We start from the raw sequence: 15,183 nt of genomic DNA, 5'->3' as shown, positions 1-15,183 counted from the left end.
AGAGAGAGAGAGAGAGAGAGAGAATCTTAAGCTGAGCATGGAGACTGATACAGGACTTGACTTCACAACCTTGAGATCCTGACCTGAGCCAACATCAAGAGTCGCATGCTTAACCAACTGAGGTACCCAGGTGCCCATGTATGAGTCTTTGAAATAGTGAGTTGGTGCCCAGAAACTCTGAATATGAGCAACAAGGAATTTATGAGAATCATCATCATGAGTTTTTTTTATTTTAATGTGTTTGATATGCTTTCGTCCTTGAACTCACTGTTACTTTTGATGCTCAGATTATATCAACTTTGGCTGTGGGGAGCCCCTTAAGGTTGAGTTTTTTGGACCTCACATGCCTGTAGTTGTCTTTGACAGCTTTCTGATTTCCATCTATGACAACATTTTCCAGGATTATTATGTACCTTTTCTGCCACAGACATGGATTCAGCCATCTGTACAAGACCACCTGTGCGGTGGACACTGGCTGTTCCTACACATTTCTTTCCTCTTTACCTTCAGCTCCTCTTGGAGGACTACCTGTGACCACTGGGGGGAGAGGACAGGAAGTGGACAAACAGGAGAGTTTACATCTCCCACGTGGCCAGAGCCATGAAGGAAGGGTATAGAGAGTGTGAAAGCCCAGTCCTGTAGCTGCAGGTAGGGACAGCTCCGAGGTCTAACTTAGACTCCAGAGTCTCTGTGGGAGCCTCCTGACCCTGCTGTTCCAGGGTTTTACCTGAAACTGCACTCTTGCTTGGCTGTCTTCTCATTCTTGTTCTGTTTTTCTCACTTTCTTCCAGTTTATTCTGGGAGTAATCTGTCACTTCACATGGACCCTCATCTCATGGTCGGCTTCTTTAGAACCTTTGATGAGAAATGGTATTTATTTAGCAATGTGGTTGTTGCTACTAGGTTTTCATTGCTTCCAGCTTTTACGGGATTTTTTTTCCCTTCTAAAAATTTTAATTAATTAGTTATTTAAATTCCAGTATAAGTAACGTACAGTGTTATATTAGCTTCAGGTGTACAGTATAGTGATCCAACAATTCTGTACAGTGCAGTCTTAATCACTTTTACCTGTTTCACCTACCACCCCTCTGGGGAAAAATCCCCAGTTTTCTCTCTATAGTGGAGTGTCTGTTTTTTGGTTTGTTTCTTTTCTTTGCTCATTTGTTTTATTTCTTCAGTTCCACATATGAGTGAAATCATGTGGTATTTGTTTTCCTCTGACTTACTTCACTTAGCATTATATCTGCTAGATCCATTTCTGTTGTCACAAATGGCAAGATTTCATTGTTTTTATGGCTGAGTAATATTCCGTTGTATATTTTATTATTTATTTATTCTATTAATAATTTTATTTTTTATTATTTTAAATTTACATCCAAATTAGTTAGCATATAGTGCAACAATGATTTCATGAGTAGATTCCTTAGTGCCCCTTACCCATTTATCCCATCCCCCCTCCCACAACCCCTTCTGTAACCCTCAGTTTGTTCTCCATATTTATGAGTCTCTTCTATTTTGTCCCCTTCCCTGTTTTTATATGATTTTTGTTTCCCTTCCCTTACGTTCGTCTGTTTTGTCTCTTAAAGTCCTAATATGAGTGAAGTCATATGATTTTTGTCTTTCTCTGACTGACTAATTTCACTTAGCATAATACCCTCCAGTTCCATCCACGTAGTTGCAAATGGCAAGATTTCATTCTTTTTGATTGCTGAGTAATACTCCATTGTATATATATGCCACATCTTCTTCATTCATCCATCGATGGACATTTGGGCTCTTTCCATACTTTGGCTACTGTCGATAGTGCTGCCATAAACATGGGGGTGCATGTGTCCCTTTGAAACAGCGTACCTGTGTCCCTTGGATAAATACCTAGTAGAGCAATTGCTGGGCCATAGGGTAGTTCTATTTTTAGTTTTTTGAGGAACCTCCATACTGTTTTCCAGAGTGGCTGCACCAGCCTGCATTCCCACCAACAATGCAAAAGAGATCCTCTTTCTCCGCATTCTCGCCAACATCTGTTGTTGCCTGAGTTGTTAGTGTTAGCCATTCTGACAGGTGTAAGGTGGTATCTCATTGTGGTTTTGATTTGTATTTCCCTGATGAGGAGTGATGTTGAGCATTTTGTCATGTGTCAGTCGGCCATCTGGATGTCTTCTTTGGAGAAGTGTCTATTCATGTCTTTTGCCCATTTCTTCACCGAATTATTTGTTTTTTGGGTGTTGAGTTTGATAAGTTCTCTATAGATTTTGAATACTAACCCTTTATCTGATGTCATTTGCACATATCTTCTCCCATTCTGTCAGTTGCCTTTTAGTTTTGCTGATTGCTTCCTTTGCTGTGCAGAAGCTTTTTATTTTAATGAGGTCCCAGTAGTTCATTTTTGCTTTTGTTTTCCTTGTCTCTGGAGACGTGTTGAGTAAGAACATCTTTTTTTTTAATGTTTATTTATTTTTGAGAGAGATTGAGAGAGAGCACATGCAAGTGGGAGAGGATCAGAGAGAGATGGAAACAGAGGATCTGAAGCAGGCTCTGCGCTGATAACAGTGAGCCCAGTGCAGGGCTTGAACTCATGAACCATGAGATCATGACTTGAGCCAAAGTCGGACACTTAACTGACTGAGCCCCCCAGGTGCCCCAATAACACATCTTCTGTATCTGTTCATCTCTTGATGGACACTTGGGCTGCTTCCATATTTTGGCCCTTGTAAATAATGCTGCAATAAGCATAGGGGTGCATATATCTTTTTGAATTAGTGTTTTCACATTCTTTGGGTAAATACCCAGTAGTGGAATTACTGGGTCATGTGGTAATTCTATTTTTAACTTTTTGAGTAAACTCCATACTGTTTCCACAGTGATTGCACCAGTTTGCATTTCCACCAACAGTGCATAAGGGTTCCTTTCTCTCTACATCCTCTCCAACACTTATTTGTTGTGTTTTTGATTTTTAGCCATTCTGGCAAGTGTGAGATGATACCTCATCATGGTTTTGAATTCCATTTCCGTGTTGATTAGTGATGTTGAGCATCTTTTCATGTGTCTGTTAGCCATCTATGTGTCTTTGTTTTGGGAAAATCTTCTTGTCTTTTCCCTGTTTTTGTTTTTTTTTTTAATTGGATCATTTGGTGTTGAGCTATATAATAAGTTCTTTATATATTTTGGATACTAACCTGTATCAGATATGTGATTTGCAAATATCTCCTCCCATTCAGTAGGTTATCCTTTTGTTTTGCTAATTGTTTCCTTCACTGTTTAGAAGCTTTTTATTGTGATGTAGTCCCAATAGTTTAATTTTGCTATTGTTTCCCTTGCCTGAGGAGACATATCTAGGAAAATGTTGCTATAGTTTGTCACAGATATTATTGTCTGTGCTCTCTTCTAGGATTTTTATGGTTTCAGGCCTCACATTTAGATCTTTAATCCATTTTGAGTTTATTTTTGTGTGTGGTGTAGAAAAGTGGTCCAGTGTCATTCTTTTGCTTGTAGCTGCCCAGTTTTCCCAGCTCCAGTTATTAAAGAGACTTTTTCCCTTTGCATTTCCTTGCTTGCATGTCATAGATCAATTGATCATATAAACATGGGTTTATTTGGGATATTCTGTTTTGTTCTATTGATCTGTGTGTCTGTTTTTGTGACAGGACCATACTATTTTGATTACTATAGCTTTGTAGTGTATCTTGAAATCTGGGATTGTGATACCTCCAGTTTTGTTCTTTTATAAAGATTGCTTTGGCTATTCAGGGTCTTATTTTGTTCCATACAAATTTTAGGATTACTTGTTCTAGTTCTGTGAAAAATGCCATTGGTATTTTGATAGAAATTGCATTGAATCTGTAGATTGCTTTGGGTAATATAGACCTTTTACCTGTATTTGTGTTTCCAATCCATGAGCATGGAATATCTCTCCATTTGTTTGTGTCATCTTCAATTTCTGTCATCAGTGTTTTATAATTTTCAGAGTATAGGTCTTTCACATTCTCAGTTAAAGTTTATTCCCAGGTATGTTGTTATTATTGTTGCTATTATTACTTTTTTATGGTTTTACTTATTTGTTTATTTAACAACATTTTAAAAATGTTTTTATTTATTTTTGAGACAGAGAGAGAGCATGAGCAGGGGAGGGGCAGAGAGAGAGGGAGACACAGAATCTGAAGCAGGCTCTAGGCTCTGAGCTGTCAGCACAGAGCCTGACGTGGGGCTTGAACTCACAAACTGTGAGATCATGATCTGAGTCAAAGTCAGACAGTAACCGACTGAGCCACCCAGATGCCCCCCATTCATGGCCTTTATTATAGTGAGGTATGTTCCCTCTAAGCCTACTTTGTTGAGGGTTTTTATCATGAATGGGTGTTGTACTTTTTTTTCTTTTTTAAAGAGAAGAATATATCATGTATTGCTTTGGCATTTATAACTCAAATTTTTTTCTTCTTTCCTTTCTTTTGGAAATATTAAATAACTGGTTCTTTTTTGCTTACATATCACATTTTTCTCTCTACTAGTTTAAAGCTATGAACTCTATTTGCATTTTGTTCAGTTGTGTTTTATTTTGTTTTTTAGTGACTAATCTAGTAATGCTATTGTGCACACATGACAAAGTCTACAGGTGTTTTTACTCCAGGTTCCCGTTTGAGCAATGCTAAGACCCATTCCTTACCTACCTCCCCTTTGGCAACCACCAGTTTTTTCTCTGTATGTAAGAGTCTTTTTATAGTTGTTTGTCTCTTTTTATTTTGTTTGTTCGGATGTCTTCTTTTTCTTAATGTTTATTTTTGAGAGACAGAGTGTGAGCTGGGGAGGGGCAGAGAGAGAGGGAGACCCAGAGTCTGAAGCAGGCTCCAGGTTCTGAGCTGTCAGCACAGAGCTCCGACCCGGGGCTCGAACCCATGAACTGTGAGATCGTGACCTGAGCCGAAGTCGGACGCTTAAGCTACTGAGCCACCCAGGCGCCTCTCGAATGTTTTGTTTCTTAAATTCCACATATGAGTGAAATCATTTGGTATTTGTCTTTCTCTGGCTGAATTATTTTGTTTAGCATGATACTGTGTAGATCCATTCATGCGGTTTCATTCTTTTTATTATTTTTTTAAGTTTATTTATTTATTTTGAGAGGAAAAGAGCATGAGTGTGGGAGGGGCAGAGGGAAGAGAATCCCAAGCAGGCTCTGTTCTGTCAGCACAGAGCCTGAAGCAGGCCTCTACTTCACAAACCTGTGAGATCATGACTTGGACTGAAACCAAGAGTCGGACACTGAACCTACTGAGCCACCCAGGCACCCTGAATGCTGAGTAATGTTCCATTGTATATATTTGCCACATCTTGTGTATCCATTCATCTATCGATGGACACTTGGGTTTCTTCCATTTTTTGTCTATTATAAATAATGCTGCAATAACCATAGTGGTGCATATGTCTTTTTGATTGATATTTTCGTATTCTTTGGGTAAATGCCCAGTAGTAGAATCACAAGATTATGTGGTAATTCTGGTTTTATTTTTTGAGAAACCTCCATACTGTTTTCCACAGTGGCGATACCAGTTTGCATTCTCACCAACAGTGCACAAGGGTTTCTTTCTCTGTACATCCTTCCCAACATTTATTATTTCTTGTGTTTTTAATTAACACCATTTTCTGTCTTCCTTAACTCTAGACATTCTTGCTACAACATGATATATTCATTTCTGACAATGCCATGTACTGAAAATAATAGGCCTTAGAGAAAAGAGAAGGTAAAGGGCAATGATTCAAGATCTGTGCAACTCTGAAACTAGAACACCAACAGAAACAAGAACAATCCCAATAAAAAGTAACAGCAAAGTAAAATCTCTGTTGTCATTGACCCCCAATATCAAACCTTCAATCCTCCTCTCTCCTTTGAGCTTCCTTGAAAGCATTTGCTTCTAGTGGAGACCAGCCTCATTTTGCACATGTGCAACAGGGAAGGAAGGGTAATTAATTGGGGCTGGTGGAGTGACTCCCTTCTGCCCTGCACTTCACCCTGGGATTTTGCCCTTCATTCCCACTTTGTTAATCTGTAACTTCAGTCTTTTTCTCTTTCTCCATTGTAAATGTTGCTTTATGCTTGGTTTCTATTTCCTTGCACTGCAAATAGGAACATGGTCTAAGGGGAAAAGCTTGGGGGAAAATGGGGTCACCTCTGTGCTTTCCTTCTCCCAAGGAGTGTAGCTTCTTGGCTTCTGTCCACATTGATTGGTACCCAGTGCCTTTAAACAGTTACATTATGTATTTTGTTCTGCTTTTATAGTTGTTTTCATTGGAAGGATGAGTCCGTTTACATTTCTCTGTCACAGATCATGAAAATGCTGGATCAGTTTTATAGACTCTAATGGTTTGTTCATTTAAGATTCATTTTATATTTCTTTACATATTTATATTTAGCTATTTTATATTTCTCATCTAAAATTTGTTTTCTAATTCTTGTATCTGGGACCACCTGGGTGGCTCAGTCAGTTAAGCATCTGGCTTTGGTTGAGGTCATGATCTTGTGTTCATGAGTTTGAGCCCCACATGGGGTGAGCACAAGCCCCGCGTCGGGTGAGCTCGAGCCCTGCTTCGGGTGAGCCCCGCTTCTCTCTCTCTCCCTCTCTCTGTCCCTTATGGGATTCTCTCTCTCTCTCTCTCTCCCTCTGTGTCCCTCGCTCACTTGTGCCCTCTCTTTCTCTCTCAAAAGTAAATAAATAAAAGTAAATAAATAAAATCTCTAAAAGTACTCTTGTATCTGTAGTTTATGGAGGGTTTGAATCTGTTGTTTCTGCTGTCTTTCATTTCATGGTGATCGTGCTTCCTTGTATGTTTGGTGGTTTGTTTTTTTTTTAGGTTTATTTATTTATTTTGAGAGAGAGTGAGAGAGCACAAGTGGGGGAAGAACAGAGACAGAGAGAGGGAGAGAGTGAGTGAGCATGAATGGGGGAGAGGCAGAAGGAGAGGGAGACAGATAGTCCCAAACAGGCTCCACGCTGTCTGTCAACAAAGAGCCTGACAGGGGGCTTGAACTCACAAGCCGTGAGATCATAACCTGAGCTGAAATCAAGAGTTGGAAGCTTAACTAACTGAGCCATCCAGGCACCCCTCATTTGGTGGTATTTTTTATTTTGAGTTCATATGTGACTGACCTTCATCCACCATTTCTTGGGTGGGGTTTTGTGAGACAATGAAGCCCTCTAGAAAATGAATTGATTGACTACTTTTTCAGTTCTCCAAAGGGTGGTATATAGCTGGTGCCATTCTGAATGTATAGGAGAGAAATTCTTTCCATAGCATGGGTGTCTGTAGGGTTTAAATTCTCTTCAAGTTGAGAAGGGTTGCCCAATCCACCGGGCCAGATGAGGGGTGCTTTTGTCATTACATTTGATTTCCCAGAAGCTCAGGGCACCACCAGTCTGGGCTCACTTTAGCCCTCTTCGAGGGGAGCGGTTCAGTATGAACCCTCATGTCCTTACCTTGTAGGGACCCAGGGCTCAGAGTTCTTACCCCAGCCTTGATAGGCCATGTCCCCACTAGGTAATGTCTCAGTTCATAATCTAGAAAATGGAGATGATAGGGGCGCCTGGATGGCTCAGTCAGTGAGGTGTGCAGCTCTTGGTTTTGGCTCAGGTCATGATCTCATTGTTGTGGGTTTGGGCCCTGCGTCGGGCTCTGTGCTGGCAGTGTGGAGTTTCCTTGGGATTTTCTTTCTCTTTCTGCCCCTCCCCTGCTCTCTCTCTCTCAAGGTAAAGAAATAAACATAAAAAAAAAAAAAACAAAGAAAGAAAATGGAGATGATGGTATATGCAGTGAGTGCGGTTAGGAGGCATAGAGCACTTGGACGATGTCCGGCACATGGTTGTTTTTCGCAGATTTCTCTCCCTTTCTTTATCCTTTGCTCTGTGTCTGGCCATTTTGTTTGATGAAGTGTCCTGTTTCATGATTAAATTTTTGTTACTGTCAAGTTTGTTGTTGTTGTTGTTGTTTTTCATAACCTGCTTCTAACAATGAATTTACTTAGTCTTCAGCAGTTTCGTTTTGATCCTCTCCTTTTTTTCCTGGTCTGCTTTGACTTAAGTGATGCCTTTTGTTGCTGTAAATCTGTTTCAGCAGGAGTATTTCCATCCAGGGCCTGGCATCTTTGTTCTTCTTTTGAGCAGCAGAATTCTTCATTGAGTCCATATTGGTCCCGCCTTACTGTTAACCATGGAAGAGTCTGAAATGCTGTGGTTTTAAAATTGTATATGTTTTCTTGGGCGCCTGGGTGGCGCAGTCGGTTAAGCGTCCGACTTCAGCCAGGTCACGATCTCGTGGTCCGTGAGTTCGAGCCCTGCGTCAGGCTCTGGGCTGATGGCTCAGAGCCTGGAGCCTGTTTCCGATTCTGTGTCTCCCTCTCTCTCTGCCCCTCCCCCGTTCATGCTCTGTCTCTCTCTGTCCCAAAAATAAATAAACGTTGAAAAAAAATTGTATATGTTTTCTTAATTTAAAAGTAATCTATGCACGTCATGGAAAAAATTTTTAATTGTTAAAAGTATAGTGAAGAGAATTAAAATTCCTATTACCATGCAGAGATCACCATTATTATTATTATTATTATTATTATTATTATTATTATTATTATTTTGGTGTTATTTCTCTTTCCATATATATGATTTTTTTGGAGTTGAGTACATCTGGGATATACAAATATGTAGCCTTTTTTTAAAAATATCGAATTTATTGTCAAATTGGTTTCCATACAGCACCCAGTGCTCATCCCAACAGGTGCCCTCCTCAGTACCCCTCACCCACCCTCCTCTCCCTCCCACCCCCCATCAACCCTCAGTTTGTTCTCAGTTTTTAAGAATCTCTTATGTTTTGGCTCTCTCCTTAACTTTTTTTTTTCTTTCTTTCCCCTCCCTCCATGGTCTTCTGTTAAGTTTCTCAGGATCCACATAGGAGTGAAAACATATGGTATCTGTCTTTCTCTGCCTGACTTACCTCACTTAGCATAACACTCTCCAGTTCCATCCATGTTGAGTAGTCTTTTTTTTTTTTTTAGCTTATGATATCCTAAGCTTCTTTTGTCATGGAAACTATTTGTAGACATTTTTAATATCTCTAGTGTAATGATTCAGATACTTAGTTTTTCTCCTATGGCTGTACGTTTTATAATTTCTTTTGTTGTTGTAGAAGAACTTAACAACAGACACCTTTGTGAATACAGAACATGCTTGATTTCCTTGGAAGATAATGTCTTACAGATTAAATCAGTAAACAGAATTTGTTAGGACTGTATTGCCAAATTGCTTTCTGAGAAGATCGTATAATTATGCCGTCAGCAGGGAGTTTGGTGGATGGACCGCTGCTGTCTGGGCTCTTCCACATCTGGCCCAGCTGTCCTCTGCAGGACTAGTCAGGCTCTGGGGATAACCACCCTTATTTTTGCTACCCTTTAACAACCTCTGCTTTTATGTGTCTTGTAAGAGGTAAAATTGAGGTACGCCAGTAGGCACTGGCTCCAGGTCACTGTACTGCCCTCCCCCTGGGGTCTCAGGAACTCTGTTACCCACGAGAACAGAAACATACTTCAGGATAGCTGAAAGTTACTGTGAGAAATGTCACTGTGAGAAAAACACTGTGCACAGACAACAAAATCAACTTAACGAGAACAAGGTCGTGGCCATTTTAACCCCGGGTAGTTTGATTAGTGGGGCTGAGAGACAGGGGTGTGAGAAGTGAGGAGCAGAGCCCATGCGAGATGTGGGCTGTGCTGAAGTCCTCCCTGGGACAGTCCTCACTGTCCTGGCTCTGTGGACATTTGCCGGGGTTCTGAAGGGGAGAATCCCTGGCAGGGTCTGGCTGGACCACCATGTTCAGGAGGGCATCCATGTCCAGGGCTTCTCCCTGTCCTGCTGGCCCAAGACCCCTGCAGAAGCAGTGGGGCATTCTCACCTTTCCTCAAGGAGGCACTGAGCTCAGAACCAGGGAGGGGAGCCTACTGGCCCTGGTCTCTGGAGCCGAGATGGACTTTGGTGTTCGTAGAACATCTAGACCAATGGCCCCCAGGGGAGGCAGAGGTGTCCACAGCCAAGGGCACAGTGCTTGGTGCTGCTCCCAGTACCCATACAACTCCCTGCTACAGCTGAGAAGTGAGGTCTCCAGTGCTGTCTCAGTCCTCAGTCGTGATCTGTGATTGGAGGGAGTCTCAGGTGAAGCTGTGTTCTTAGCCACATGCCCATCCCTGGCTGGGTTCCTGAAGACCTGTATGGTTGGTGATGGGACAGCATCTGTTGCCTGGGTGAGACCTCTGTGATGTGGGCTTCACACGCACCACACGTCTAACTTGGTGGCTCTGTGTCCTTGTAGGTGGTAATGTGGAGCTGGAAAGCCAAGCTGAAGGGAAGAAGGAGGTAGAAGCCGATGACGTGATGAGGAGTGGCCCCCGACCTATCGTCCCGTACAGCTCCATGTTCTGCTTAAGCCCCACCAACCTGTGAGTCTCCTTCACCTGCCCATGCTGTGTGCCTGTCCCATGCCTGTGGCCATGATCCAAGTGCACAGTAGCAGGGTGTGCTGACATGACCTGGCAGGCACTGATTCTGTGCACTTTACATGTTCAAATGTTCTGAGCATCACGGCAATCCACAAGGACATACTTCTGTTACCTCACCCTACGGGGGAGAACAGGTAGCCACAGAAAAGGTCCATGGCTTGTCCACAGACACATGGCCAGTCAGCCCAAATGGTAGAGCTGGGGTTTGAACCCAGTCAGTCAGTCCCAGAGCCTTGCTGTTAAACCCCTGCTGCAGCGAGCGTTTGTTGCTGCGCACGTGCACCCAATTCATGTCCATCGTGTACGCGCGCTTCCATTTGTCCACCTTTCCATCACGCCCACCGTCCACACATGCATGTGTGTGCACACCACATTCACTCACAGGTCTGCCCGTTTCTCGCCTCTCTGTTTATCACGAAGTCAGCAGCATTTCTCATCCACTCATCAGCCCAACTTGCTGCATTAGGTCAACCAGTACTTATGTACTAACAGCATTCTAGGTGCTGGGAATACATGGTAATGAGCAGAACAAACAAGGATCCCTGTCCTGAATAAGCTAAGTGAAGGTGGGAATGTCATGTTGGGTCTCGCTGGGAGGTGAGAATGGTGAGGAGGGGGAGGGAGACCATCCCTGGCAGAGGTGACAGACAGAGTGAAAGTGGAAGCACTTAAAGGCCAGTGTGTTGGAGCAGGGAGGCCAGAAGGCAGCCAGATCTGGTTGAATCGGGCTTTATCCTCTGTCCCCATCCCTCCAGCCTGCAGTCTCTCCATCCGGCCTCCATTGTCCATCCTTCCTTCCTCTCTCCATGCCTTCACTCAACACACATTTTCTGGGAGCTTCCTCTGCTCTGTTAGGGAGTGTGGACCTGCCTGTGAGCACTGCCGTGCGGTGCGGGAGGGAGCAGGCAACATCTGGGAGCAGCTGGGGAAGGTTGGGGAGCCTTCCTGGAGGAGGCAAGGGATCTCAGTTGAATCCTGAGGGCGGATGAGAGCTAAGGTGAAGAGAGATGAACAAACATTCCTTGTGGAGAGAAGAGAGATCACAGTGGTCCAGAAGTGAGGGTGTCAGGTGCAGAACAGCTAAAGACAGAACTGAGTGGAGCACAGAGACCAGAGTCCTATGGAGAGGCCGTGATCTGCACTCAGAGCACTAAGGAGCACGGAAAGGTTGTAGGCAGCTGGCAGTCAACAGCAACACAGGCTGCATGTCAGCAGAGTCCTTGGATGGCCCTTAGTAGGGTGGCCAGGGTTTTCAGGAAGAGACGGAGGAGATCTGATGTCATAAGGGGAGGTTTGGGAGTGAAATGCTTGGGGAGAAACTTTGGAGACAGAATCTATGGAACTTGATGATAAACTAGATGTGGAAAGGGAAGGAGATGGGAGGAGATGGGAGGGATGACACCCAGAGTTTCTGCCTCATGGCTGGGGCCCCACCAAGCTGGGCAGGCGAGTGCAGACCCTGCAGAGCCGGGGCGGCCGGCGGACATCTCAGGGCCAGGTGGGCTCAGGAGCAGACGCTAGGGATGGAGGTCAAGGTGGATACTCAGTCCTGAGATGCAGAAGGAAAGAGGCAGAGACGGAGTATCCTGGAGCTGGGAGGACAGGTGTGTCCGTACAGAAGGAGGCATGGACATGGGTAGGGCGGCTCTGGTGGGTGTGGGTGTGGAGTGTGGCAGTGGTCGTGGTGAGGAGGAGAAGAGCATAGTAGGGCCCTTCAAGGCAGAGAGAAGTGGGTGGGTGTGGCTGGGAGGTGGGAGGTCCTCTCAGACCTCAGGCCCTGGGAATAGGGAAGTGGTGGCAGGAGGGAGGGGTAGGACCCAGAGGTGGGACACCCGTCTGCCCTGTACAGTGGTTCTGTGGCTTCTCCTCCTTGTCACCTTCACTGCCCTCTTAGAGGTCTTCCCAGACCTCCCGGGTCACCATCTGCTGCTGTGTTCTAGCACCTGTCAGCATCTGAGAGTCTCCCTTTAGGTTATGTCTACACTGTTCTGTGGTGCCCTTGTTTACCACCGCACTCTGCTGTCTGGCATGTGCCTCCACACAGCAGAATAGTGGTCAGTGATGCTGACTAGTGCTGAAGGTGGACGGGGACTGAAGTACAGGTGTGCACATGCAGCCCTGGGGGCTCAGACAAGCACGGACCAATATGGACCTAGAGAAGCTTCCTGGGCTCTCCAGAGAGGCCTACTCTCCGCAGGAGTGCTGGTCCTCAGCCACCTCTCTGAGCAGCCCCTCCACGCCAGGTACACTAGGCCTGTAAATCTGTACAGGGCACGGCTGTCCACACATAGAGGTAAACGCGTAGGCGTGGCTGTGCTCTCATAGAACTTTATGGACACAAACGGGGCTTGTGAGCTGTAGCTGGCTGGCCCCTGCCTTCCTACCGCTCTTCCTGGGACACCCTCTCAAGAGTCTGAGTCACCATCAGTCACCTGGCTGCTGTCTCCCAACACAGAGATACTTAGTAGAGCTCGGTTCTGGTGTAACACCTTCTTTCAGGGAGAGACCAAGCACGTGCTCTGGTGCGGGGGGCGGGGAGGGGGGGTGGCCAGCCGGGCCCGTCTGTGGGCCTCTGGCGACTTGTGCTTTGCCCCACAGGCTCCGCCGCTTCTGCCATTACATCGTGACCATGCGGTACTTTGAGATGGTCATTCTTGTGGTCATCGCCCTGAGCAGCATTGCCCTGGCAGCCGAGGATCCTGTGCGGACAGACTCGCCCAGGAACAACGTGAGCACCTCATTCAGGCTGTGGAGGGGCTGGGAGGTGTCAGGGTCCTGTCTGCTCCCTCTAGGGGTGTGGGGTGAGGGTCTGGGGGCACCTCCTGGCCCAGCCCCAAGTTATAGACAGGAATAGTGAGGATATGCCCAGGGCCAGTGCCGCTGCCAAAGGGGGCTCCACCCACGACAGTGGCCCGCAGGATCCCTGGCCAAGGAGTTGTCTGCTCAGAGGCCTGGAGGGAAAACGTGTTCCCACTGAAATAGTCTTGGCTCAAGCTTTCAGCCTAGCCTTTGACAATAACCTTCCTGTTGGTTCCAGGCTCTGAAATACATGGACTACATTTTCACAGGCGTCTTTACCTTTGAGATGGTGATAAAGGTGAGATATGTAGTTGCCCTGGTGGCCCCAGGGCTTTGCTCATCCTCCCTCATGACTGAGATGCCACAGGGCCCCTGTAGCCGCTGTTGAGGGCTTGTGGTGGGTGTGCCCTGGGTGCGTGCTCAGTGAGAGAGTGCACGCACAGGTATGTGGTGATGGGTGTTGTGGAGGCAGAGGCCAGTTCATGAAAGATTCACCACAGCATTATCCCAGTTTGAGGAGAGCTCACCAGCATCATTCCTGTGTCTACCTCACTGCTAAGCAAGGGCTACAGGCTTCCGTGAATGTGCAGGTATGGGCTCAGCCCCACCCTCGGGGTTGTCTCATGATAGAGGAGGAGGGCCCATGACATCAGCCTGGGAAGAAGGGGAGCTTGGGGAGAGGGTGGAGGCCTCAACACCCAAACATCATGGTGAGTGGGTGCTGAAGACTTGTGTAAAAGAATTCCAGGGGCGTCTGGGTGGCTCAGTCCGTTAAGCGTCCGACACACGATTCAGTTCAGGTCATGATCTCGTGGTCATGAGATGGAGCCCCACGTCTCCATCCGTAAGATTCTCTCCCTCTTCCTGTGCTCCTGCCCTGCTTGCCTGAGCATGCGCATGTTGTCTCTCAAAAAATAAACAAATGAATGAATGAAATAAAAGAGCTCAAGTGTTTGATGTTCGGTTAAGGACTGACCATTTCATTGTGATTGCTTCTGTCTCTCAGTATTGGCAGGCACTGCTCCCTTTTCGGTGTCTGACAGGTGGTGGTGCATGTGTTTGCACACACTGTGTTCAGCTGTGTTGCATGTACACACACACGCATGCAGTCTTTGACTACAGTGCAGCTTCGGGTGTGCCTGTGACTTGGGTACTTCGTGTGTGTGCATCTGCATATCATGCCTGCTTCTTCATTTCCTCTTATAAACTCCTGGTGGGGGGGGAAGCATTTTTTTTTTTGTCATCCCATTTTATAGACACGGAAGCTGAGGTTTAGAGATATTAAGGTGCTTGCTGGAAATCACAGCTTTAGGAGTGGCAGCACCAGGTCCGTGTGAACCCCCAAAGCCCTTTCTCCTGCTGCAGAGAGCTGACCCTCTGAGGGTCTGGGTTGGGGCATGAGCTCCCTGGGGCTGTGCATTCCTGCAGCCCAGTGATGGGAGAAGGCGTCTCATTTTTAGGCTCCAAGGGGATTGGGGGCCCAGGCAAGATCTCAGCCAGTCATTACCAATGAGGGATATTTGGGTCAATGGCACTGAGGTTGAAAGGCCCCCTGAGGGCCTCAGAGGGTGTAACCTGAGTAGCATCTTTTCCCCAAATCCATGACTCTGCAGCCTGGCCCTGGTTTTCTTTCTGAAAGATTGTACACCTAATACGTGTTTCTTCTCTGAAGATGATTGATTTGGGACTGCTGCTGCACCCTGGGGCCTACTTCCGGGACCTGTGGAATATTCTGGACTTCATCGTGGTCAGTGGGGCCTTGGTGGCATTTGCCTTCTCGTAAGTACTGTGTCTCCTCTGGGTCTGGCTGGGCTGCAGTCCCCAGAGCTGTAATGAGTATGGGAATAAGGGAAGGAAGGGCCCCA

At 45.6% G+C, this 15,183-nt stretch overlaps 1 protein-coding gene across 9 annotated transcripts in view; it reads left to right on the top strand.

The window, feature by feature from the left end:
- The window catches only part of CACNA1B (calcium voltage-gated channel subunit alpha1 B), a 189,793-nt gene that overhangs the window by 118,880 nt on the left and 55,730 nt on the right, over nucleotides 1-15,183 (top strand). For all 9 annotated transcript variants that reach the window (XM_053204274.1, XM_027051022.2, XM_053204275.1 and 6 more), the window contains 4 exons: nucleotides 10,333-10,459; nucleotides 13,118-13,247; nucleotides 13,557-13,616; nucleotides 14,991-15,097. In XM_053204274.1, the coding sequence (XP_053060249.1) occupies nucleotides 10,333-10,459; nucleotides 13,118-13,247; nucleotides 13,557-13,616; nucleotides 14,991-15,097 (424 nt within the window). The remainder of the gene's footprint in view (nucleotides 1-10,332; nucleotides 10,460-13,117; nucleotides 13,248-13,556; nucleotides 13,617-14,990; nucleotides 15,098-15,183) is intronic.

Source organism: Acinonyx jubatus, chromosome D4, assembly GCF_027475565.1.
Source record: "Acinonyx jubatus isolate Ajub_Pintada_27869175 chromosome D4, VMU_Ajub_asm_v1.0, whole genome shotgun sequence".
Taxonomy (NCBI): Eukaryota; Metazoa; Chordata; class Mammalia; order Carnivora; family Felidae; genus Acinonyx; species Acinonyx jubatus.
Note: the sequence above shows the minus strand (reverse complement) of the source record. Positions and strands in the feature narration are given on the sequence as shown.